Source organism: Dendropsophus ebraccatus, chromosome 3, assembly GCF_027789765.1.
Source record: "Dendropsophus ebraccatus isolate aDenEbr1 chromosome 3, aDenEbr1.pat, whole genome shotgun sequence".
NCBI classification, from domain to species: domain Eukaryota; kingdom Metazoa; phylum Chordata; class Amphibia; order Anura; family Hylidae; genus Dendropsophus; species Dendropsophus ebraccatus.
Genome location: NC_091456.1, coordinates 33035045 through 33060937, shown reverse-complemented (window position 1 = coordinate 33060937; position 25893 = coordinate 33035045). Strand labels below are relative to the sequence as shown.

At 42.0% G+C, this 25893-nt stretch overlaps 1 protein-coding gene across 6 annotated transcripts; it reads right to left on the bottom strand.

Moving 5' to 3' along the window:
- Positions 1-1029: 1029 nt before the first annotated feature.
- On the bottom strand, positions 1030-25893 carry LHFPL7 (LHFPL tetraspan subfamily member 7). 6 transcript variants are annotated; one of them, XM_069961341.1, is made up of 5 exons: positions 25844-25893; positions 13043-13111; positions 10134-10217; positions 6366-6504; positions 1030-4219 (listed from the first exon to the last, which is right to left on the bottom strand). In XM_069961341.1, exons 2-5 carry the CDS (start codon positions 13085-13087, stop codon positions 3960-3962), a joined length of 528 nt encoding a protein of 175 aa, XP_069817442.1. In that variant the 5' UTR covers positions 13088-13111; positions 25844-25893; the 3' UTR covers positions 1030-3959. The 6 variants fall into 6 exon arrangements, with proteins under 6 accessions (XP_069817442.1, XP_069817440.1, XP_069817441.1 ...); XM_069961339.1 differs by lacking the exon at positions 25844-25893 and adding an exon at positions 25597-25663; XM_069961340.1 differs by lacking the exon at positions 25844-25893 and adding an exon at positions 25168-25286.

Here is a 25893-nt window from a genome sequence, read left to right as displayed (position 1 = left end):
TGAAAATTTATTCTAGTATTGTATACAACATAATCCAGCCAGACCAATAATAGTATAGTGTATGGGAGGAAAAAAAAAACGTATAATGCTACTAGCCACATTTCGGTGAAGGACCTTGTTTGGCTGTTTTTTTTTTCTTTTTTGCTATGCATTGGTCATGTATGCTTTAGTGGCTCTATTCACATTACATCCATAACATGTTAGACATTTGTTGCCACTGGATGTCACTAACCTATACCTAGGACAAGAAGATAATTACAGCATTATGTCACTATAGATTTATTATCACTGACCTTAATGTAGCATAAAAGGGGGTGACACAACTTCAATTTCTACTTCCTGCAGACTCACTTTAATGTGGACAGTGTTTATATAAGCAGTTTCCTGAATACAGTCCAATTATGGCCGTATTACGTGGCCTCTTGACTTGATGTAAGCATGCTCTCGATTACTGAGCCCATATGCGACTCGATAATCGTGCAGCAAGAGCTGTTTATATATTGTTAGCGATGTTTGTGCAGCCCTTGCCTGATAAGTGTAAAATAATAAACTAATACATACCTCTCCGCATTCCCTGAGGTCCTGCTAGCTTCGGCCCGCTGCCCCCTGTGTTTGAAGTGACAGGCCACTCAGCCAATCACCGGGACAGTGCCGCGGCCAGCGATTGCCTAAACAGCGAGCCAAAACTAGCAGGACATCAGGGAGCGTGGAAAGGTATGTATAAGCTTATTTATTTATTTTTTACACAATCATCAGCTGTTGGCCACACATTGCTGCTACACATAGCGATGCGCGTCCCACAACTAATGATTTTAGGTCAGGACCAAAAGACACAATCAGCTGATGATCGTAGTCTTTATGATCTGCCGAATCGGCCTAAATCAACAGATTAACATGCAAATGGGTGGTAGTCAGCTCACCCGGCACTCCTCCAGTTCCTGTGCTCGGATGAGCTCAATCTACAGCTCTCCAACCAGACAGTGTGTAGTAAATTACAGCACCATAGAACTACTTGAGGTTTCGTATCCAAAGTCTTTATTATGTTTCCATATACATCAGAAATAAAAACGACTGTTGACGCGTTTCGGCGTAGGCACACGCCTTGTTCACAACATGGTCTAACATAAGACCATCTCACCTCCATATTTATGGATGTGAGTACTAGATCACATGATTAAATAATTAAAATCAAATAACAAACACATGATTTAAAACATAAGTTGGAGCGAACAGAGAGAGAGAGAGAGGATATGCAAATCTAAGGAGAAAACAATAACATTTATCATCCGTTCCGCCCAAATGTACGCCGAAAACCTACTCCAGTCCTCAGCTGGCGTAGGTTTTCGGCGGTGCGCACCGGCGCGCACAGGATTTATGTACAGGCAGTCCGCCTCTACATAAATCCCCGTACCGCCGGAGCTGCGGGGGCATTTTTAAGTCCGGCGTAAAAAACGCCGGACTTAATAAATGCCTCCCTAAGTGATTTTGTTTCACCTCCGTGGACTTCTCTAAAATGTTTGGATAATGATGAAACATTAAATGTTTCACTTTTGCTATCTGAGATATGCCGTCTAATTCTGGTTTTGAGGCTATTTGTAGTGCAGCCTACATATTGTACATTGCAGTCCACACAGGCTGCTAGATAGACTACATATGAGGTGTTACAATTTATGTAGCTATTAATCTTGTACATACTTCCATTTGCACATGACTGAAATTCTGTTGCTCTTAACATATGTGTGCACGTTATACATTTCGTATGGCCACATTTATATGAACCTTTAGTTTCCAACCATGTGCTCGGAGTGTTTTTCTGACTGCTATATAAAGACTGGGATAGAGTCGAGCCCAATGTGAGAGCACGTTTGGAGACCACTCTCACCCCCATCTTAGTTATATGATACAATTTTTCATCTTGCCAAAGAACCGGTAAATGTTTATTTACAATATTTTTAATTTGATTATATTGGCGGCTATAGGTAGTAGTAAATGTTACTTTATGTTCTGTTTGTCAATGTTTTTTCTGATTTGTTACTGTGTCTAATGTTTTGTCTCGTAGTGTTTCTTCTCTTGTTACTGTAGATATTTTTTGTACAGCTCTAGTAATGCTGTGTTGTGGAAAATGTCTTTCCTTAAATCTAGACTGAAGTGCAGTTAGTTCTTTTTTATATACTGCATCTTTTCTGCAATTACGTTTTAGCAGTAGGCATTCACCATATGGGATGTTATGTACTACCTCTGGGGGATGACAAGAAGTAGCTAACAAAATGCTGTTACCCGCACAATCTTTGCAATAGGGAAAGACCTCAATTTTGTTGCATTCCCCCTTGAGTCTTACATCTAAGAAAACGACCTCTGACCCTCCATAGCACGAGGTAAACTGTAACCCAAAATTATTCCCGTTAAGATATTCAGTGAATGATCTGAAGGACACCTCCGTGTCCCTCCATACCACCACTAAATCATCTATGAATCGTCCGATCCAATGGATACACTTCAGAAAGGGGTTGTTGTCACAAAAAATGTATTTTTCTTCTAAAACCGCCATAACTATATTTGCTAAAGACGGCGAGAATTTCGCCCCCATGCTTACACCTTGTATTTGCAAAAAATAGTTGTCATTAAATGCTAAATAATTATGCGTTAGAAGAAAATTAGTAGTCATTATCAAAAATTCCACAAGCCAAAAAGACAGAAATGGCTGCACATCGCACCCATGGCTGACACGAAAGCTTATTCAGCTATATTTAAAACCAACATCAGAAGTTAGTATATAATTTGGCCAAACCATATTGCCTCATGTACCACGTGCAGGTCTTCTGATACACATGAGTCCCTAACCAAAAAACATCACTTTTCTTCCCTGAACCGCATTATCAAAAATTCCACCTTCGAGTCTGAATATGTCCCATATTTCACAAGAAAATATTCTAAACAAAAAAGAGCCACTTGTTTGGGTATAGAAGGGTATAGAGCAACCACATCTAGGGTCGCTAGGCTCCATTCCTCACTCCAGCCCATATCTTCTATAATATTTAACACATGCTTTGTGTCTTTGATATGGGATGGAGTGACACTGGTCAAGGGTTGCAAGTAGTGATCCACGCATGATCCCAATCGCTCTCCAAACGATCCTATCCCCGCCACAATAGATCTAAGTGGGGGAGGGAATATACCCTTATGGACCTTGGGGAGCGAATGGAATAGCGGGGTTACTGGATGTTCCACAAATAGAAAATCTGCTTCTTTTTGGGTAATCGCACCCATGTGAACACCTTCCTGGAGTAACTTTTGCAGTTTGTCTTGGAATACCTTGGTAGGGTCCGAAGACAATCTGCGGTATGTAGTTTGATCGAGTAACATCTCATAATTAAGTTTCTCATACAGTCCAGAGTCAAGCACTTTTACAGCACCCCCTTTGTCTGCCTTACATACTAGTATATGATTATTATTTTTAATTTCCTGTATAGCTATTCTTTCATTTTTAGTGAGGTTATCCTGGTGGTGTGCATTCTTAGTGCTTGACTCTAAAACTGTTAGGTCTCTTTCCACCAGCTCCTGAAATCTGTCCAGTGCTTTACACCTGGAAGCTATCGGATAGAAAGCAGGATTATTGGTTTGGAAAGATAACCCATGTCTGTCCCCATTCACATTAGACTCAGATGCCAGACTATGCAATGCTAGCAAAGACATTTGTTCATCTATATTAGTACATTTACTAACTGGGTACTTATCCCCGATTTTAACAATAGGTGAATTTTCCCCCTGTAAATCAAAAAAATTTTCTTTAACTGAGGTTTCTTGAAAATTTATTAACATTTAATATAGTTTTAAACAAATTAAACAACAAATCAACAGATTAACGCTTCGTGTTGTAGAGCCCTTGCATTTTTCCCTCATAGTGCTACAACCATCTCACAAAGCAGAATAAAACTAAATAGGACTATATTAAAAACAAGTTAGTACATATGGTTTTCACAAACCAGCATTCGCTGTGTTAGTTTGGACCTTAATATTTTTGTCTTCATTTCATTGATATTGTAACGGCCAATAATGGGAAGAAAGCAAGAGAGCATGACGGTTATTATGGCCATCATATAACCCCAGCCAAGTGAGCAGCTGCCACTTCTATAGGACAGAGATGAGTTGCAAATCTGTTTTGCAAATGTAGAACGAAGGCAAACAGGAAAAAGGAGCAGCCCAAAGATGGTGACAGCCACTGTAAATGGAGAACAGAGGAAAATGATCAGAGTGTATAACAGATAGGGTTTTATAGGGATGGGGGTATAAAAGTGTTATGGATAAAATGTCTATTTTCTTTTATATGTATATAAATATATACTCACTTTAGAACTATTACATACTTTTGAATTATTACACCTATATGCTGTGTTTGTTTACACCTATAAACCTTGCCTGCTGAAGACACCACCAGGTGTACAAAGATGGCACCTTCACCTGAGATGTTTTCATCTAAGTCCAAGAGGAAGAGCTACCATGTGAAGAAACAACCAATCCTGAAGTGACCCGTCCACTATGGATGTTTTTATGCTTTGCACACAACACAGACCCAGCCACCTATATAAACAATTGTAACCCACAATAAAGCAGAGAAGTCTCTTACAGCTGAGCTTGTGTTCAGTGTGTGATTCTTCCAGTGCATGCACCAATCTTCACCTATTTGGACGGGGGCAGACATTTGCAGTGGTACGCATTAAAGTACTGATCCAAAACAAAAGCTGTCCTCTGGTAATTTTTTTTTTTAAATGTTATAGAAGAAATCAGTACAATCTTTGGACCATCCCTACTCGGTTTTTCAGACAAATTTGACTGATCGCCGGAGTGCTGATACCCTGCACCCCCTCTGATTACTACTAAAGTGTAGTGCCTTACAAAAAAAAACAACTTGATCCTTGAGAGTGACTGATTATAATAAAAATTATATATATATGTAATGTTTTTAAATCATTCTTGGTGGCAAAATTTGAAAATGAAGTTATATTTTATTGTAACTAGGTAAAAACAAGTAATTTAAGGGTACTATTACACGGAACGATAATCGGCTGAATCGGCCCGATTCGGCCGATTATCGTTCCATGTAATAAATACAACGATCAGCCGATGACAACGATCATCGGCTGATCGTTGATATAGGTTCTGACCTACATTTGTCGGGTGCCGACCGCGCACCGCTACGTGTAGTAGCGGTGCGCGGGTGGCAAATAAACATATACATTACCTATCCACGTTCCAGAGCTGCTGCTGCGGTCTTCTTCTCCCCGGGTCCCGCGCGCTGTAACGTCAGAGTGGCCTGTCAGCTGACAGGCCGCCCGGCCAATCACAGGCCGCAGCGGTCCCGGCCTGTGATTGGCTGAGTGGCCTGTCAGCTGACAGGCCACTCTGACGTAAGAGCGCGCGTAACCCGGGGAGAAGAGGACCGCAGCAGCAGCCCTGGAAGGTGGATGGGTAATGTATAAAGTTATGCAAGGGCTGCAAAGACATCGGTAACTATGTCCTTGCAGCCCTTGTTTAGCGATAATCGGGCCGTGTAATAGGCCCAGTAAAAGAGCGACGATCTAGCAGATCGCTGCTCGTTTACAGGTATTATCGGGCCCTGCTCGGCCCGTGTAATACCACCCTAAGTCTTGTTTTGTTTTGGTATAATTTGCCTGGAGAACCCCTTTAACAATAAGCTGATTACAAAGACCCATCTATCAGTTGTTCTGTAGAAAACCTGACGCGGCCACGTCATCAGCTGCTCAGCTGCGATTGGCTGAGCACAGTTATGCTCAGCCAATCGCGGCTGAGCTTCGGATGACGCTGCAGAGGGCGGCCGGCATTTGGGAAGATCCGCCGTCCGCCCGAAGAAGACGTCACTGCTGAGGATCGGAGACCGTGGTCGGCACGTGACATGTGAGTATAGCGCACCACACTTCCGGGTACACGGGTGGGGGTGGTGGGACACGGGGAAGGGGGCCATTCACAGACATAACACACATTACAAAGTTGTATAACTTTGTAATGTGTGTTATTCTGTGAATAATTTTTTAGCGCCGGACAACCCCTTTAATAGAATATATGAAAAGTTGTTGTTTTTTTTTAACTCGAACATTCCCTTTATTAATGATTCAATCAGTAAATACAATTGAGCATTTAGCTACATTTAGTAACACAAAACCTCATAAGGCACTTCTGGTGTACTCTGTGCTAATAAATTCACGCAGGTCTGTCTATAGAAAGATATACAGTGTCTACAAAAGTTGTCGTCACAGTCTCAAAACACTAATATGCGAGTATTGACTCACGAGGTGTAAATGTTATATCTTTTGAAAATTACAAGGTATCAAATTAAAAGGTTTCTGTACCTGCAATGATCTGTGTATGTCTGGCTGGAGTGCAAACTCTTCTCTGACAAAGACCAGCAGGAATTACAGTCCATGAGAGAACAAGTAAAGCTCCAAAGCTTAACAGCAGCCACCCAATAAATAGTATCACCGCTGAAATCTAAAGAGAAAACAGACATGGATTACAGTGAGTGAAGAGCAAAATGCACTATATGGCCATGTTCACACTCTCTTGTTTTTTAATTTAACCCTTTTTTAGCACCAAGACTTTACAGTACATCTTGGTGCTGCACTGCCATTATAGCAGGAGAACAGGAGCCAACCTCCCATTATACCGGGTGGCCCTTTATTACTATGTATAGCAGAGGGCCGCCACTTCATGCTGGCATGGGCCAATTGCTGTGTTGGCATGATTTAACCCCTTAATGCTGCGTTTACACGAAACGATAATTGGCCCCGATCGTACGATTAACGATGTCAGAGTAACAATTTATTTTTTCATAATGATCAGCGTTTAGACGGTACGATATATTGCATGGAGAATTGTTTTGCGATCGCTTAAGCCTATCTCACACATTGGATAAATCGGCGAACGACTGTTTAACAATATGCGATTTTTTTGTGCGAACGACGAGCGATGATTTTAGAACATGTTGTAAGATCAAAATGAACGATTTCTCTTTCGTCGTTTGATTGTTCGCTGCCTTTACACTTACGATTATCGTTCAAATTCGAATTCGCACGATAATCGTTCCGTATAAACGCAGCATGAGATTCCGTTTTCAAATCTGATAACGAGCTCTAAGGGGCTTTAAAACTTGTGGTCTGGTGGCCCCGCTGGTGGCCAATCTTCACTTCATCTGTAGACTGCAAACCTCAAAAGTCCTGATCGATTGATAGAGGCTTCTCCTGCAGCCTCTATCAGTCGATCACAGATCGACTGAGAAAGCTATGATCAGTAAAAGAAATCAAAGGATTTCTTATAATAGTGTCCTATGGGGACTAAAAATGTATGTAAAAAAAACAATAAAGTTTTGTTAAATAAAAAACCCCTCCCATAATCAAAGTTTAAATTGCCCCCTTTTTCCCCTTTTTCAAAATAATAAAGTTTAAATAAATAAAGAAACATATGTGATATTGCCGTGTCCATAATTGCCCAAAGTATTAAGATATAACTTTTTTAATCAAAATTCTAAATGGCAAAATTAATTTAAAAAAAAGCCATTAAAAAGTTTGATCAAGACCTCAATAGTATCAATGTAAATACAGACCATGGTGCAAGAAAAATGAGCCCTCATCTAGCTAATAGGTGGAAAATAAAAGGGAAAAATGGGTCTGAATAAGGCACTTTTAGGCCTACAGATATTTTTTTTTACATGTTTTATATTTTTTTAGGTGAAAAAATATAATAAAACCTATATAAACGTGTCAGTTTAACCGTAAATTGTTTGTGTAAAAATTAAAGCCCCCGAGTTACTAAAATGTATATATGTATATATATATATATATATATATATATATATATATATATATATATATATATGGCCGGCGTCAGCACCCGGCATACTCGGGCAAGTGCCGGGGCCCACAGTGCCTCAAGGGGCCCCCCGGCATTTGCCAATGCCATTTCTTCCCCTATGCCTCCCCTCTCACTGCGCACACACACACTGACGATGCCTGACACACATTGCACTGTGTGCAGGTGGTGCTGTGCTGTGAGCCAAGCCTCATTACAGGAGGCTGTGGAGGGAGGGGGGGATGAGCCGGGCGCAGGGATGACCGGGGCGCTGGTGCCGCTGAAGTGATATTGTGACAGCTTTCTCCTCCATCCACTCCTTCAGGTCGGGCCAGAGGAGAGGGGGGGGGGGGGGCTCACTGCACAGCAGCGTGTAGAGGCCAAACAGCAGGTAAGGGCCCAGCTGCCTGTGCTGTGCTTCCCTGCCCCCTCCTCCAGCTGTATTCCTGTGTCTCCTGCCCCCTCCTCCAGCTGTATTCCTGTGTCTCCTGCCCCCTCCTCCAGCTGTATTCCTGTGTATCATGACCCCTCCACAGCGGCCCAGGGCAGAGGGAGATGTGACAGGTGACTGGACTGCTGCCTGACAGATCAGAACCACACAGAGGTGAGTGTATAGTGTGACTGGGTATAGATGCATATGTGTGTAAGTCTGTATGCAGGTGTTGTGTGTGTGTGTGTGTGTGTGTATCTGTCTATGTGTGCTGGGAGTAGGAAGGTATGTTTTAGGGTCATCTGTGGCATATCTGCTGCAGTGGATTTATTGCAGATTTTCCCCTCTACTTTCCATGGGGTGTCACAATATGCAATAAATCCACTGTGTGATATTGCAATTTTTTCTGTTAAAATGTTTTTCAGGACTCCGTAGGGCAGCATCCAACTTCCGCACCCCATATCTATCTCTCCATTTAGTGTAGGTGATCAACAGTGTATTATAATAAGTATATAATACACTGCTGTATACCTACACAGAATGGAGAGAGATATACACTCATACAGGAGGATAATACGTATATAATACACTGCTGTATACCTACACAGAATGGAGAGATATATACTTATTATCCTCGTGTATGAGTGTGTATATATCTCTCCATTCTGTGTAGGTATACAGCAGTGTATTATATACTTATTATCCTCCTGTATGAGTGTGTATATATGTATATAATACACTGCTGTATACCTACACAGAATGGAGATATATATTCACACTCATACAGGAGGATAATAAGTATATAATACACTGCTGTATACCTACACAGAATGGAGAGATATATACACACTCATAAAGGAGGATAATAAGTATATATCTCTCCATTCTGTGTAGGTATACAGCAGTGTATTATATACTTATATACACACTCATACAGGAGGATAATAAGTATATAATACACTGCTGTATACCTACACAGAATGGAGAGATATATACACACTCATACACGAGGATAATAAGTATATATCTCTCCATTCTGTGTAGGTATACAGCAGTGTATTATATACGTATTATCCTCCTGTATGAGTGTGTATATATGTATATAATACACTGCTGTATACCTACACAGAATGGAGAGATATATACTTATTATCCTCCTGTATGAGTGTGTATATATCTCTCCATTCTGTGTAGGTATACAGCAGTGTATTATATACTTATTATCCTCCTGTATGAGTGTGTATATATGTATATAATACACTGCTGTATACCTACACAGAATGGAGATATATATTCACACTCATACAGGAGGATAATAAGTATATAATACACTGCTGTATACCTACACAGAATGGAGAGATATATACACACTCATACAGGAGGATAATAAGTATATATCTCTCCATTCTGTGTAGGTATACAGCAGTGTATTATATACTTATTATCCTCCTGTATGAGTGTGTATATATGTATATAATACACTGCTGTATACCTACACAGAATGAAGATATATATTCACACTCATACAGGAGGATAATAAGTATATAATACACTGCTTTATACCTACACAGAATGGAGAGATAGAGACCCTCATGTGATGCCGCCACATGATTTGCTATACAAAGGGGCCCGCTGAGGCTCTGTCGCCCAAGGGCCCACCAAAAACTGGAGCCGGCCCTGTATATATACATACATATACAGTATATAGCACCACTGAGAAGGTAGATATATATCCAGTTTTTCTGGTAGTATTTGGCACAACAAATCTACCATGTTGCCTTATAATATAAGTAAAAGCTTGTAGCAGTTAACATATTGATAATACATTATATTTCTCAGTTACCTTCCAAGACACATCTGGAATTTCCTCTAAGGTTCGAAAAGCGATGCAAGTTTGATTACACGGAGAGCTGATTTCTCCACTACACTGAAAGAACACACCAAAAGACGTAGTATCATTTTTAAACCATGCAGAAGACATTAAGCTAAATCCTAAGATAAGGGATAAAATGAAGGACAAGGCCAACCAGAGAGATCCCATACACGACACCATTGGGGTAGTGGATCAACTAAGCCAGCTATGTATTAAAACCTGCAAAACAGAAGACTTTCATTACAATTGTAGCTGTAGCCCCCAAACATACTAACAATTATTTACAGAGTTTTCATGAAGGTTGTTTACTGTTAGTATTGTTTTAGCACACCTTTTATTAATTTATTCAAATTTTATCACATTTTTATGTCTGATTTGCATTGTGACATGATGCAGATTAACCCAAAATAAATCAATTTGTGAATGGGGCACAAAGTTCCATTGTGAAATCTGTTTGGAGAAAACTCTATGTGAGAGAGACACGGTGCCATCAGATATATCCTGTAGTATGAAACCATAGCACACCTGGCTGGAACATATGGAAAATTTGTCAATACAATTTACAATTTTGGAGTGCTTTGGTTTTATACTACTGTATTGTGGGTTGAGGAACCTTAACCACTACAACAGCTTAGGAGTGCAGTATAATACATACATTATATCAGACATATCCTACTCTAAGGGTATGTTCACACTGAGTAAATGTGGTGGAATTCCGCGGTGGAACGCCTCCTGTCTCAGTGTGCCATAGCCTGTCTATGAGAGGGCTCGCACACCTCCGCTACAGCAGCTCTCCGTGCAAAGTATTGACATTAAGAGTTCCACGCCACATTTACTCAGTGTGAACATACCCTAAAGCATCACTTAAAGCAATGCTTTGAATCTTCAGTGCTGCTGTTGCAAAGTGTTGAAAATTCGGAATGGAAATTACCAATATGTCTCTAAAATGTCAAATAAATAATAATGGCTATTAAAAATAACAGTTCCATGGTTCCCATTGGTCTTTGTTTTCTTGAGTGTAACAGTGACACCTCAATCACTGACGTAGTTGAGTCAGTTCATTAATGCTGTAGCCTGTATCCATGCCTGTTGCATGTGGAGTATGACCCATATGTTGCCGCAGCCAAGTAAAGACCAAAAGGAGACTGTGAAGTTGAAGGCGAGAGCAGTTTGAAATTTGAAGGTTAAGTACATTGCATTGTAAAATTATCTCCTCCACCCTAATTTTGGTCACACATAATAAGGTACACTATACTATGTAAGGGGTTAATATTTGCAACTATATTGGAACTTTGTCAATTGGATTACCTTCACCTGTTGAGGGGCGGTCTTATAAACATATATATTGTACCCTTTATTTGTAAAAAAAAAAATTGCCACAATTAAAAGACTGCGTCCTGAAATGCGTCGGCGTGTTTTTTTTAATTTTGTTACCATGTTTTAAGAGGACTACAATAAAATTTTGCTATTTTATGTGAGCGGTGGGCATCCCAAGTCTTTTTCTGATTACACTATACTGATTTATGATATGTACACCCACATTAATGCATACATATATGTACATAATATAATACATATGATATTTAACACATTAAACAATATAACATCATATAACTTTACTTTATAGTTACTTTCAGTCCAATCAACCTAACTTACTTTTGTCCATGGATAAGGTTATTTTATGTTCTCCAGCTTGTCATCCTACGGAGGTAACCTACATCTGAACATTAGATTTGAGTAATGCTGTACTTGGGTTCCCATTTTATCTGTGTTGACTTTTCTACCTCCTGTTTGTTTTACTGGCATAGATGACAAAGAGAAATAACCTTCAAGCTTGTTCTTTCTTCTTTTGTAACAAACATAAAACCCCCAATCTTCTTTTCATTAGTAAATTTTCAAAAGTAATTTTTTGTTTTCTCCAAATAACAATAAACGACAACAAATAAGCACTTTTGCAAACAACCTAAAAATTATTCACCATAATACACGTAACGATAGTTGAAAGTTACAAACTATCGTAATGAGTTCACACTAAGTTTTTGTAATCCGTTTTTTTCAGCCGCTTTTTTGCAAAAAACGGATGGAAAAAACTGATTCATGTGTGTGCATCCATTTTGATCTGTGTTTCCATAGAATTCCATTATAAAAAAAACAGATCAGTTTTTTTTTAACGGACACAAAAATAAGGTTGACTACGTTTTTGTGTACGTTAAAAAAAATGGATCCGTTTTGTTCCTTTTTTTTATAATGGAATTCAACGGAAAAACAGATCAAAACCACATGTGCACACACATACATCCGTTTTTTGAAAAAAAAAAAAATGGATGAAAAAAACGGACAGCTAAAACGTAGTGTGAACCCAGACTAACAAATTGAAAATGTGCACAATTTGCGAACGATTAACAACGATTTTATGGTCAGCTCAAAAGATGGGATCAACGACACATGAACAAATTTTCATTTGTCATTTGATCATTGCCTGCATACACACACAGAAACATTATCACTTCATTTCGAAAGATATAACGATTTTTCACACGATAATCCTTCCGAGTGATAGGGCCCTTACCTTGGTTTGGGTTGATAACTGATCTCCAAATGTCATAATGCAAAGAATAGAAAAAACACTCCCAACACCTCCAAAGGGAGCAGGTCCAAGGAAGGAAATAGATAATGAGATAAGAATGTGTTTATTGCGACCCAACGCGTTTCCAAACCGTACTGGTTTCTTTTTCAAGAGTCCTATATGATGAAAAAGGTTTTGGGAGTGTTTTTTTATTGTTTCTATCCCATGTGGATATCGGGAGTGGCTGCGGTCTGTTATTGCCTACACGAGAGTCGTGCCTGTGTTGTATGCACAACTCACACAGGTGAGTTACCTGCCATTGTTTTTCTCTCATCCAGTACACACTGAACCTCGCCATGGAGCGCTGTCCTTTTCTTTCTGTCTATAATGCAAAGAAAGCAAATTAGCAAATTGCTGTTTTAGGCTATTTTCACGCAATGGCCCACAGTTACTAAAACATTCTAAGTGCAATCTTTAAATGTACTTGATCTATCAGGCTGTTTAATAAATCTGTCGTACTTACAGACTGTCTAGTTTTTGGTCCAAAGTTTACACCACCAATTACTTGTCTTGAAGTCCGCCAGAATTTTCAGCCGCATTCATATGCATTTTTTGGTGCAAAGTAGACCACGCCCCATTCCTGCATAAACTGGTCCTTTTTGGTACCATATGAAAAAGTGTCTAAAATGCATAATAAATGTGGAGAAAAGTCCTGTGTGCCACCTTTTTAGGCAGAACTCTAGCAGAGAAACATTAGTAAATCTGGGCTAATGTCTTTTTATGTCGTCTATGACAGCCGTCATTATTAAACAATGGATGTTATTTTGCATTTAAAAAAAAGTTGTGTGAACATAGCCTAATGCTGGATTCACACATTTACGCTTTTAATTGCACTTATTGAATACAAAGCCAGGAATGGATCATAAATGGGGGATTTGTGTAAAGGAGACTGAGATTTCTCCTCTTTTCAAATCCATTTGTGGCTTTGTATTCAATAACTGCAGTTGAAAACCTGATCTGGTAAATACACCCTTAGGCTATGTTCACACAACATCTTTTTAATGACAAGAACGGCTGTTGTTTCCAATTAAAACAACGTCTGTTCTTGTCATAGAAAAATGTGTTGCATTGAAGTCAATGCGAACAGCAGCCGTGGAAATAATTGACAATGCAATTTTCAGCACAACAACGCCATTGTTTGGCACTCACTACAACTGCCATTGTTTTTGCGTGCCAAATAACAGCCGTTTTACATACCCTGTGTGAACTTAGCCTTAGGGTGGTATTCCACTGGCCGATGGGGCCCGATAAACGAACGCTTACTGGGCCTATTCCACGGCCCCGATTATCGTTAAACAAGGGCTGCAAGGACATAGTTAGCGATGTCCTTGCAGCTCTTGCTTAACTAGTATACATACCTATTCATGGTGCAGGGCTCCTCTTCTCCTGCTTCTCCCGGGTCCCGCGCGCTCTTCCATCTTCAGGGCGGCCTGTGTCAGTTGACAACCGGTTAGCCAATCACTGTCCGGGACCGCCGTGGCCTGTGATTGGCTGAGCGGCCTGTAAGCGGACACAGGTCGCCCTGACGCTGGAGGAGCGTGCGGGACCCTGGAAGAAACAGGAGAAGAGGAGCCCTGCACCATGAATAGGTAATGTATATCGTAAGTCGCCGGCGGCGCACCGCTATTCCACATAGCGGTACGCAGGCGGCGCCCGACAAATATAGGTCTGGACCTGTATATCAACGATCAGCCGATGACAACGATCATCGGCTGATCGTTGTCTCCAGTCCACAGAGTGATAATCGGCTGAATCGGGCCGATTCGGCCGATTATCGCTCCATGGAATAGGGGGCCTTAGACTATGTTCCCACGCAATATTTTTGCTCAGTATTTTGGTCAATGTATTGCAACCAAAACCAGACCGTTATTTTTAAACAACAGTCATTGTTTTGAAATAATGGCAGTTATTTGCCATTTAATAGAGGCCATCCACTATATTTTAAACGTGTGTGAACATAGCCTTTCTGTGTTTTCAATCCACTCCTGGTTTTGGTTGCAAAATACTGCGCAAAAATACTGTGTGGGAACATAGACTAATGGAACATTTCTTTATTAGTTCTCCAAACACACTGTATGCTGCTCTATGTATATTTATGTTATTTGGAGACAGGGCACCTAGCAATCAAGGAGGGAAAGTGGGTGGAGGAACGAGGAGAGATACCAGCCTATGGCACTTCATGGGCTCAGGATCGCCTCTATGACACTTGGCTCGAAGTGTTACTGATCCTGACTGTTCCACTACAGGCACGAGGTTTCAGGAGAATCATTAACATCTCCTGCTCTCAGAGGCAAGGAACAGCAAAAAGTAATGGACATAGCATAAAAACCAAGGACATGTTTCTTCAAAAAGTGAATTTGTTTTATTAAGGGTCAAAAGATCAAAGTAGCTTATTCGTAAAATCAAATAAGAAGTTTGCCAGGTAATAGCCCGACCCTGGTTTAATTAGGCACTGTGTAGGCCTAAATTTATCACCCTGCCAGTGTCTGATTTTGCCTATGGCAACTACTTTCTTTCTTTCCTTATACCTGAGTTGGGTAATATATGAAAAATGAGCTACAATTGGTGGCTATTGGCAAAATAGCCTGGAACAACCCTGAACAATGAAAACACTGTGTTTCAATGATCTTGGCTGAAGCAGGGTCCGGGAGATGCTTCAAGGGACGCTGACAGACGAGGGCGCCTTTGAGGCTATTTTGGCTATGACATGCGCAGTACAGCAAGGACAGGTCACTGCTGTACTACGCATGTCCGCATAAATATAGACGTTGGCGCTGGTACAAGCGCTGAGGCCCGCCCCTCTATGACCAACTGTCTAATGATGCCTCAAAGAGGCATCATTACAATGGAATACAGCACCGTGACTGTGACTAGTTGGGACCCCAGGACCACCTAGATGACTAGTTGGAATTGATTAGCATACAGCACAGGAAAGTTGTTTTCTTTCCCCTTTCTTGTCCATCCGGCCCATAATGATTTCTTCTAGCCACAACCCATCTCCACAGCACCTGCTTTACCAACATCTCTGGCTCTGCACTTTTCCAGCACCTTCCTTAACTTTCCTTCATCTGTATTGCCCCAAATGGCTATAAAGTCCCCTTAAGGTTCTGCACAGTAAAATTTGCAGGTACAGTAAGTGCATTGGGTGGAGCGAGAGGTGGGTTGGAGGTGGAGTAGGAAGGCCCCACCATTAGGTACAGTATTAGATAAGTATGTCACTTCAATAGATGAAAAGATCCCCCCATTAGGTAGGTGTCCCCAGTAGAAAATATGCCCCATTAGGTAGGAAGCCCCTGTAGATAATATCCCCCATTAGGTAGGTGGTGCCTCTAGATAATATCACTCAGTGGTGGTTTTGACCATTAGGCATGTCGTCCCTTGCCAGGACAAAACAAAAATAAAAAACTAAAAAACTTAAAACATACTCACTTTCTACCACCCCCTCCTTTCCTTACAGTCCATAGGACTGGGTGGAGTGCAAGACAAAAAAAAGTGCTAAAAGGAACCTCATTTAAAAAAAAAATCTTTAGAGCATTTTTTTTATTGGGTGTACAATGCGGAGAGAATATAAGGTAAGTCCTAGCATTTGCAGGTTGCTGTTTCACTTTTCTATTTTTTTGTCTGTATATTAGCCACAGCAGTGTACGCCTGCATAGTGTGAACAGTGGTATTGATGTGCTGGCCATTTTTTTTTTATTCATCTACATAGATAGATTATTAGAGTAAAACTCTATACTGATGAAAACATCTATACACATGTATATAAATCTGTGTCTTCTTTTTTTTTATTTAGAACACATCTCTTTTTTGTACTAGACATATACAGTGAATCAGGTGCTTCAAAAAGCAGACGGCTGCAGCCACTGTCCTGCTGCACTGGCTGAATGTTATGACAAGAGCAAGGGTTCATGTAAAACACTTTGCCTGGAAAGTATGGAAAGTATGCTGGTTGTCATAACTGGTTTGCATATGGTTGGTTATGTCAGTGATCTCAAGGTTTTATCCACCTACACATTGCTCATCCAACCATATAAGATGAAACAGGACAGGACTTTGCACTAATGTTTTGCTTATACTGTTGCACTGAACCTTCGTGAAGCTTCGACATCAACTGTGGTCTCTTTTATGGTATTGTTAGGGAATAAATATTATATGTATCTGGCTGTATTCTAGGGGTTTCACCCATTGTATTTGTCCTGTCATGGACATGTCCCTTTAAAAATACCATAACCGATGTATTTATCAAGCAAGCTGTAATTTTTTATGGGTTTTCTAAAAATCAGCTGTCTCTAGTTTGATGAGAAGATCAGGTTTTAGTTTTGTGAAAAACCCACCCAACTAAAATGTTGACTTCTGCAGCTAGAGGGCACCAAGTCGCTCCATAAGTGTGGCCCTGGTGTAAGCAGCAGGTGGTGGCCAAGAACCAAGCAGAGTTAGTGCTAGGCACCTGGAAACAGGCCATGTATACATGGTAGTGATGAGAGAGTAATAAAATGCTCGGTACTCGAGCCGAATATTTCCCGATGGGGTGCTTGAGTAACGAACCCTATTGAAGTCAATGGGAAACTCGAGCATTTTTGCAGGAGACCCAAGCTAGGCCCAGGGAAGGTTGCGTGAAAACCTGTCAACCTCAGAAAAGGATGGAAACACCACGGAAATGGACGGGAAACAGCAGGGGCAGCATGCATGGACGCCTCTGAGGCTGGCTGCAGATGACAACAGATACTGGTCACACTAGTTTTTGGAGGTTGTCGTATAGAGTCTGTGTGTAAGTGGTGCTTTATGGTGTATGCCACCTGTTACACAGGACAATGAGCAGAGAGGTTGGATATGGCTGCACTAAAAAAGAAAACAACCCTGCAGACTGGCTGCAGATGACAACAGATACTGGTCAGACTAGTTTTTGGAGGTAGTCGTATAAAGTCTGCTATCGACATGTATGGGTCCCACGTCATCGCAGAATGTACCAAAGAGTCTCCTGCATGTTTACTGGCTGAAAAACTTTGCGCCCAAACTTGCAGGAAAAAGATTATGCCATTTTCTTGAGTATCGCGAGATGCTTGTCCGAGCATCGAGCATCTTCGAGTACCTTAATACTCGAACGAGTACCAAGCTCAGACGAGCATGCTCACTCATCACTAATACATGGTCATCCAGTCGCTTTGTCAGCAGGAGAGTCAGCACAGTACCAGGGGTAGGAAAGGCAAATGATCAGGGCAGGCAACTTCAGATGCAGGTGGCTCTGGATTGGCACATGGCAGTAGCAAGTGGACACAAGCTCCCTCTATAAATCCAGAGCAGTTGGCTGCATGTGCGTCTGGACGTCCCGCTCTGCCAATCAGTGGCTGTGGCGGGGCACCGCACTGATTGGCTGAGCAAGACATCCAGATGCCGAAAGCTCACGAAGCAAGCTAGAGCGTTAACTGATAATGTATGCACCAGGCCGCGGGGATTAAGGGGGCTGCCTTTTACATACTCGCCGCGGGATGGCTGCGAGTATGTAATCCTATTGAAAGTGACAGGAGGGAAATCGAAGCTAAAATCCACTGCAATTGCGCTACATGTGAACCCACCCTTAAGAAACATTACTGAAGTTCAGCGTCATCTCCTTCATAACTCAGAATATTTCCATGTAATGAAAAGAGATGCAAACCCTGTAATTGTAATGATTGACAGAACTGATATATGGTAAGTTCCAGGCAGTTGCACCTACAGAGCAACCACTATTTATCCTCTATAAATAGTGGTTAGGAACTGGCCAGCTTAGGAATGGGATTAACGGATCAGTGAAATACTAAAGTTTCTCATTGAAGTAACTTTATTGCTTACACAGGGAGTGATGGTAGAAGGAAATCTAAGGCAAAAGGGGCATTGGAGGAAAGAAACTTTAGTAAATACTGTAGAAACGCTTTCCTTTTTTCTTTTAACTTTCAAAATTTTTGAGTTTTTTTCATAATAAGTATACAAAATAAATAAATCAGCTCACAATCAAGGGCTACAAAGGAACCCTTACAACTGAGAGTGGTAAAACAATACAGAGAATAAAGCAATAGATGTCAATTGAAGGTCAATTGGAAAACTTGGACGTTATCCAGGGAGTCTATTTTCTATACAAATGAGGAATTTCCTGAGTACTGGGAGACAGATTAGTTGCAGTATGAAATTGTTGCTTAACCCGACTTATCACTTCTTCGATGGATAGAGGAGTTGGGGATTTCCAACTCGAAACTACAGCAAGGCTGGTGGCTAGAAGAATGTGATGAACTACTAGAGAGATGTATATCTAGAATTGCAAAGGTCGGGGTATTAAGAGATTGGGGAGTTTTAAAGTTGTATAGTAGGTTGGGAACTTCTCTCCAGAAAGTGGTAAGATTTGTGCATGACCACCACATATGCAACTGCGTAGCTTTATTCTTCTATACAGTGGCCCCAACAGGCTGCAGTGGGCAGGTTGGAAGGGAAGAGCAGCAGGAGAAGAAGAGGCTGTGGGCCACAGCAGGGAGCAAGCATGATTGTAATCTGTAATGGCAAATGTTGGAATCTGTGGTCAGGGCCTCATCCATCCACTATGCACCAATCATCCACACACTATGCACAATCACTTGAGACATTACTAACATACATAAACACACATTACTGACACAGGCACTTAATGACATACACATTACTTACTGACTTATTGACTCACACATTACTGACTGACACACTTGCATAGTTGCCAACATTTGAAAACTTATTTCAGGGACACTTTAGCGTTGACAACAAGGGGTGTGGCTTATTGTGGGTGTGGTCTCAGTGGGGTGTGGCCTATCATGGGTGTGCTTTGTGGGGTGTGGTTTGTCACCATTTTTGTTTGCTTTTTTTCCAAAATTTTCCAGTTAGTATTTTACAGTCAGAAAAACACAAAAGGAGCATTACACATCCCAGTATCAGAGAAGGCTGTGGCCCAGAGATAGCACTCTATTGATAGACTGTATATACTGGTAGCTTGTGCCCATATGATGCAGCTGCGCCCCATATCATCGTACTACTACCCCCTTCATCCTCCTGCCCCTCCATCATCATATCACTACCCCCTTTAACCTCCTGCTCCTCCATCATACTACTACCCCCTTCATCCTCCTGCACCTTCACCACCATACTACTACCCCTTCATCCTCCTGCTCCTCCATCATCATAGTACTACCCCTTTATCCTTCTGCCTCTCCATCATTATTCTACTACCCCTTCATACTCCTGCCCCTCCATCATCATACTACTACCCCTTTCTTCCTCCTGCTCCTCCATCATCATACTACTACCCCCTTCATCATCCTCCTGCCCTTTCATCATCATACCACTACCCCCTTCATCTGTATTTAAAACATAAAAAGCTATACTTAACTCACCTGTATGGTTCCTCTAGTCCCCCAGCGACTCTTCTCCCTGCTCTGCATGAGTGATGTCACTGACGCCCACAGAGGTGGGGCTTCCTGTTATGGGGGCGGAGCCTTCTGGGACATTCCCAGGACATGGTTTTGCAAGGGCTATCTCCTCAGAATCGGGACAGCCCCGACAAAACTGGGACTGTTGGCAACTATGCCAGACTTCACTAATCCTGTTCTTCTGGGTTTACCCTGGCTGTGACAGCATTCTATAGTTGAGGACTGGTATACTGGACAGATTCTTTGGTGTGGGCCATAATATCACACTACCTCCCTGTGTAAGGTTTGTCTGACGTCTTTGGGCCTGTCCAGCTTACATTTTCAATATGGATCTTACATTGATGTCTTCAACAAAATGAAGCAAGAGACTACCATTCCATCGGCCATATGACTGCCCGATTGAGGTTTTGGCTGTGACTTTGCCTCCTCATGAAAGGAGGTCTCTCCCTGAAACCCAAGCCATGGCATAGTATTCCCAGGAGAACAGAAATTTATCCAGAAGTCTATCTTGCTGGCTAGAGCTGTCTTCATCTTTGTGGAAAAGAAGGATGGTTTGCTTCATCCCAATTCTATTGCATCTGCGGAGCAGAGATTTTCTCCATGCTGGATCTGCATGAGGCCTGCAATCTGATCTAAACCTGTGTGGGCAATGCATGGAAGACAGATGTGAACACTTGTGCCAGCCAGTATCTTGTCATGCCATTCGGGTTGTGTAATAGTCCCATTGTCTTCCAGGAATATGTAACTGATTTCTTCCAGGACCTATTGTATGGTGGTAGTGTATCTTGGAGATATCTTAATTTACACTCCTGGAAGCATATACATCTTGTCTTGCAGTGCTTAAGTCAAAACAGACTATATGCTAAGCTTGAGAAATGTGTGTTTGAAAAGTCTTCTCCATTGTCCTTGGGATACATCCTTTCCAATAAAGAGCTGTAAATGGAGACGGATAAGTTGTCTGCTACCTTGAACTGATCATACACATATGGTTTATGAGCCATCCAAAGGGTTCGCAAATTGATACAGAATCTTTATCTCCAATTTTTCTTTCCTGACAACTCTAAGCATTGGACCCAGAGGCTGAGACTGCCTTCACTTTGCTGGTGCCCCTTTCCTGCATCACCATAACACCTCTAAGCAGTCCTTCCTTAAGGCGAATGCTTCTTCGCTGCTACAGAAAACCTCTAGGAGTAAATTTGTCACTTGTGGTTTTTTCAACATCATCGGAGACAAGGAGCTGCTAGTCATTAAGTTGGCTCTAAAGGAATGGAGATACCTCCTGGAAGTCACTTGGCATATCTACAAACTGCTCAAAGCCTGTCCTGTATAATGCAGATGCTAAAAGATAAAGTGTGGCTGTCTTGGTATGAAAACTACTTACGCCCCTATTACACGGGCTGTGAGAGGGAGCAAGCGAGCACCGGCCTGTCAGGTCAGCGCTTGCTTGGTCCTTGTTCCCCGCTCACTGCCAGAGCTATTACAGGCACCGACAGCCAGTGGGTAAGTGCGAGAGCGGGGGGGGGGGGGGGGGGGGGGGGGGGGGGGGGGGGGCTTCAAGCTGCGGGAGGGGGTTTTTCCCACACGATGTTTAGATCGCCCAAGGGGCCCCTAGGAGATACCGGCTCCTATTACACAAAGCGATGGCAGCAGATCATTGCTATCTGCATTATTGCAATGATCAGCTGACATTGTGCATGTCAGCTGATCATTGGCTTATATTTCACGTAGCAATTATCAGCCATAACGGCAGGTATCGTCTGACTACGGCCGATAATCAGTTAGTGTAATAGGGCCTTTACTGTATGAGATCCAGATTTCCCTGGACTCTTGGACTGCATGAGGGATTTGACAAATGTCTTTCTCTTGGCACGCTGAAGGTGCAGGGTGAAGTCCAAAATCTCCAGTTTGTCTTAGCCTGGAATCTAAATTTAGTCCAAGGGGACCAGACTGCTTATTTACCCACATTACAAAGTTATATAACTTTGCATTGTGTGTTAAATAAGCTAAAAAATAAATCATGGGAGTTGTCCTTTAAACTCATTCCTGTTTTCTTGCTAACAGTCATCTTGCATTTCCACTTGAACATCAAGTTATTCCCTTCTGTGAACACACTTCTAATGAGAATGAGAAGACTCTTCATACTCTTGATGGCAGAAGGTCTGTTTGCAGTACCTTCAGTTCCTGGAAAAAAAGAAAAATCCTTGTTTCTTCGGTTCCAAGGCACAAACAAGGGTAAGAAGACCAGCAATGACTTGCTTGCATGATGGCTCACGTTAGCTATTAAAGAAGTGTACAGATCCATGGGAGAAGGGATTCCTGCAAGTCTAAAAGCTCATTCTACAAGCCATATGTTTTTTTTCTAAGCTGAAATATCTGCTGCTTCGATAGAACAAATCTGCAGAGCAGCCTGATCCAGTCCGTATAGGCACTACAAGTTGGACCTGTCCTCAGCCTAGGATCTTCCTTTTGGACATAAAGTGCTTCAGGCTATTGTCCCTCCCTAAATGGTTTTCTGGTATGTCACCGGTGGTGCTGCCATGGTGATAAAATGTAAATTTAGAATTATGAGTTACCAATAATCCATTTTTTTCTGTATTGGAGTCTACTATGACAGCACCTATTTATTCCCCCCCCCCTATTTTTCTGTTGCTTTCATGTCTATCTTGTTGGTTGGTTTGTAATCACTTGGGTAGACTTAAGGCCCTATTCCACGGAATGATTATTGGCCGTATGCGTCCGATATCGGCCATCATGGACGATAATCGTCCTGTCAAATAGAAGGCAACGACCAGCCGACATCGTTCATGTCGTTTGTCTTTCAACCATGTTGAAAAACAAACGACTGTGATAGCAGTGATCTGCTGCCGTTGCCCCGTGGAATAAGAGCGGCAGCAGCAGACCGCCACTATCCTCTATGAGCTGCCTGGACGATCTAGCGATCACCTGGGCAGGCCCCCTGCAGCTGCCCGCGGCCCCTTCCACGCTCGCTGCCGCCACATGTATTGGCCGTGGCAGTGAGTGCTCCTCACAGTCGGCCCATTTAATAGGACCTTTAAGGTCTTTTAACCTCTTTGGTCCACATGTATCATCCGGCGAACGGATGATTTTCGGCGGAAAGTGCCGATTTGCGTATTTTTTTATTCGCAAATGGCCGATTTGCGAATAAAATATTCGCAAATCGGCACTTTCCGCCGAGTACGCCAGGGGGGCGGAGAGGGGCGTGTAGTGGGCGGAACGGAGGGGACGGACTCAGAGTCCACGCGATTTACCATCCGTTCCGCCCACATGTACGCCGAAAACCTACTCCAGTCCTCAGCTGGCGTAGGTTTTCGGCGGTGCGCACCGGCGCGCACGGGATTTATGTAGAGGCAGTCCGCCTCTACATAAATCTCCGTAGCGTCGGAGCTGCGGGGGCATTTATAAGTCCGGCGTAAAAAACGCTGGACTTAATAAATGCCACCCTTTGTGTTCCTGTTTCTGTTCAAAGTCATGGGGAATCTCTTCAGTGTTGCTGCTATAGTGGACTCCAATACAGATGGCTCAGCCTCCTGGGGAACCCGGGATTGTCAAAAAATTTTCATGAATTAAAGTTTATGTATCATGAATTTGAAGCTGGCAGCTTTATGCAGAGGTCAGGAATAGAGGTGGAGCCATGGCTGTCATCTCAGTCTTGCACTGTAGATAAAAAAAATTATAACGGTATGGCTATTAGGAGAGATAAAAATGCAAGCACTGAAAATTAGCTTCGTCCTTAAAAGGTTTAGTAGAGGTGGGCTCTACTTGTTAGGTGCCCAGAGTGCTCTACAAACGTTTGAATCTTGGCAGTTAACCCTATAGATCCAGTGATCAGTGCAATCGTAGCATCTATAGGGAGGAACAGAGGGAGAATTCTATCTCTGTTCATCATATGGGCTCTGCGAAGCGATTGCAGAGTCCCGATAATAGCTATGATGACCGGAGGCCTCCAGTGTCACAGCTATGAAGCTGATCAGGCTCAGCTCTAAGGCAGAGTCTGATCAGCTTTCCTTATGACAGGCATAATACAATGAAATGCAGATCAGGCAATCAGTGAAGTCCCCATGGTGGGACTGTAAAATAAAGTGAAAATAAAAAGTAAAGAAAAAACAAAACAAAACTATATTTAAAGTGAAATACACACTAAGGGGGGGGGGGGGGGGGGGGGAGATTAACCAATGTTGCGTACACCAGGGAGAAGTTGCAGATTATTTCCTTCTCACTGGCATACGTGAGCTGTAACTCCCGCTCGCCTGAAGGGAGGACAGGGGGTGCCTAGCCTCCTCCTGCACTAGATTTATCATGATTAGAGATGAGCGGACCAGGTTCGGGTTCGAGTCCATCCGAACTCGAACGTTCGGCATTTGATTAGCTGGGGCTGCTGAACTTGGATAAAGCTCTAAAGTTGTCTGGAAAACATGGATACAGCCAATGACTATATCCATGTTTTCCACATAGCCTTAGGGCTTTATCCAAGTTCAGCAGCCACCGCTAATCAAACGTTGAAAGTTCGGGTTCGGATCGACTCAAGCATGCTCCAGGTTCGCTCATCTCTGAAAAATGCTAATTTAGCAATTTAAAAAAATTATAATAAGGGGGCATTTTTCACAAGAAAATTGTACATGTGACAAAGTTTACCACTAACATATCACAAAAAACATAATTTTAGAATCACATGGATAAGTTAAAGTATCACAAAGTTATAACCACATAAAGTGAGAAAGGTCAGATTTGAAAAATGGACCCTGGTCCTTAAAGGAGAACTCCAGCGATCCCATAGAAACATAAAATGCACAAAAAGCATATAGGTGCACTCGCCCACAAATTTTTTTTACTCCCTTTTTAACTTGTCTTCGCTACTTCTAGCCCCAGATTCAAACATTTACAAATGATCCCAGTTTTATATCATGGTACCCGGCCAGGAAACTACATCACCCACCATGCATAGCACCTCAGAACCCACTGCCAGGTCCCCTGACCCGAAAGAAAGATGATATAACAGTGTTTCCTCATCCCTACTCAGGATAGGCTGTTGTTTCCCTGCCCTTGCCCAGATGATCACTATGTCATGTCAGTGGTGGGCGGGGTTACAAATGAGGTGTTACAGGTTGCCTGGCAACAGGAGAGACAGAGATCATGTGACCTCTGTCTCAGAAGGGAGGGGGAGGACAGAGGAGTGGAGACAAGTGCGGATTTTCATTAGGGTGGGAGGATGTGCTGCAGACAGACCAATTCATGTAATCCTTAGATGGGTGGGGATCCCCTTTAGGTTAAAATTGGGTCAAAAATATGAAATAAGTGCAACTTTGCAAATTTTGGGGGTGTTCTGTGTTACACAATGACCTTTACTGTAAAACTGAGGTATTACCTTCATTTTATAGTTCAGTTCAAATACAACTATACCCATGTTTATATAGATTTTCTAATATTTTACTATGTGTATATATATATAATATATATATATATACTCTGTATATATGTTGTATGTTTGGCAGCAATCTGAGGAGGCTGTAGTGTGCCTTCTATTAGGACCTGTCAGTCATTGCTGGCCTGGCTCCCTATAATGCCATCCTATAACCAGCAGAACACTAATACGTCCATGAAGATTTCAGCACCGGAGGGGTGTAATACGGTGCACAGCCAGGAGGTGGCAGTGGACGTAAAA

Bases quoted from the DNA above. Each gene is read 5' to 3' on its own strand.
- LHFPL7 (XM_069961338.1), bottom strand. From the start codon at position 10,343: ATGGTGTCGTGTATGGGATCTCTCTGGTTGGCCTTGTCCTTCATTTTA. The intron at 6,505-10,133 runs GTAACTGAGAAA...TTTTCTCTTTAG, and splicing joins TTCCAGATGTGTCTTGGAAG to ATTTCAGCGGTGATACTATT. The intron at 4,220-6,365 runs GTACAGAAACCT...CTCCATTTACAG, and splicing joins ACATACACAGATCATTGCAG to TGGCTGTCACCATCTTTGGG.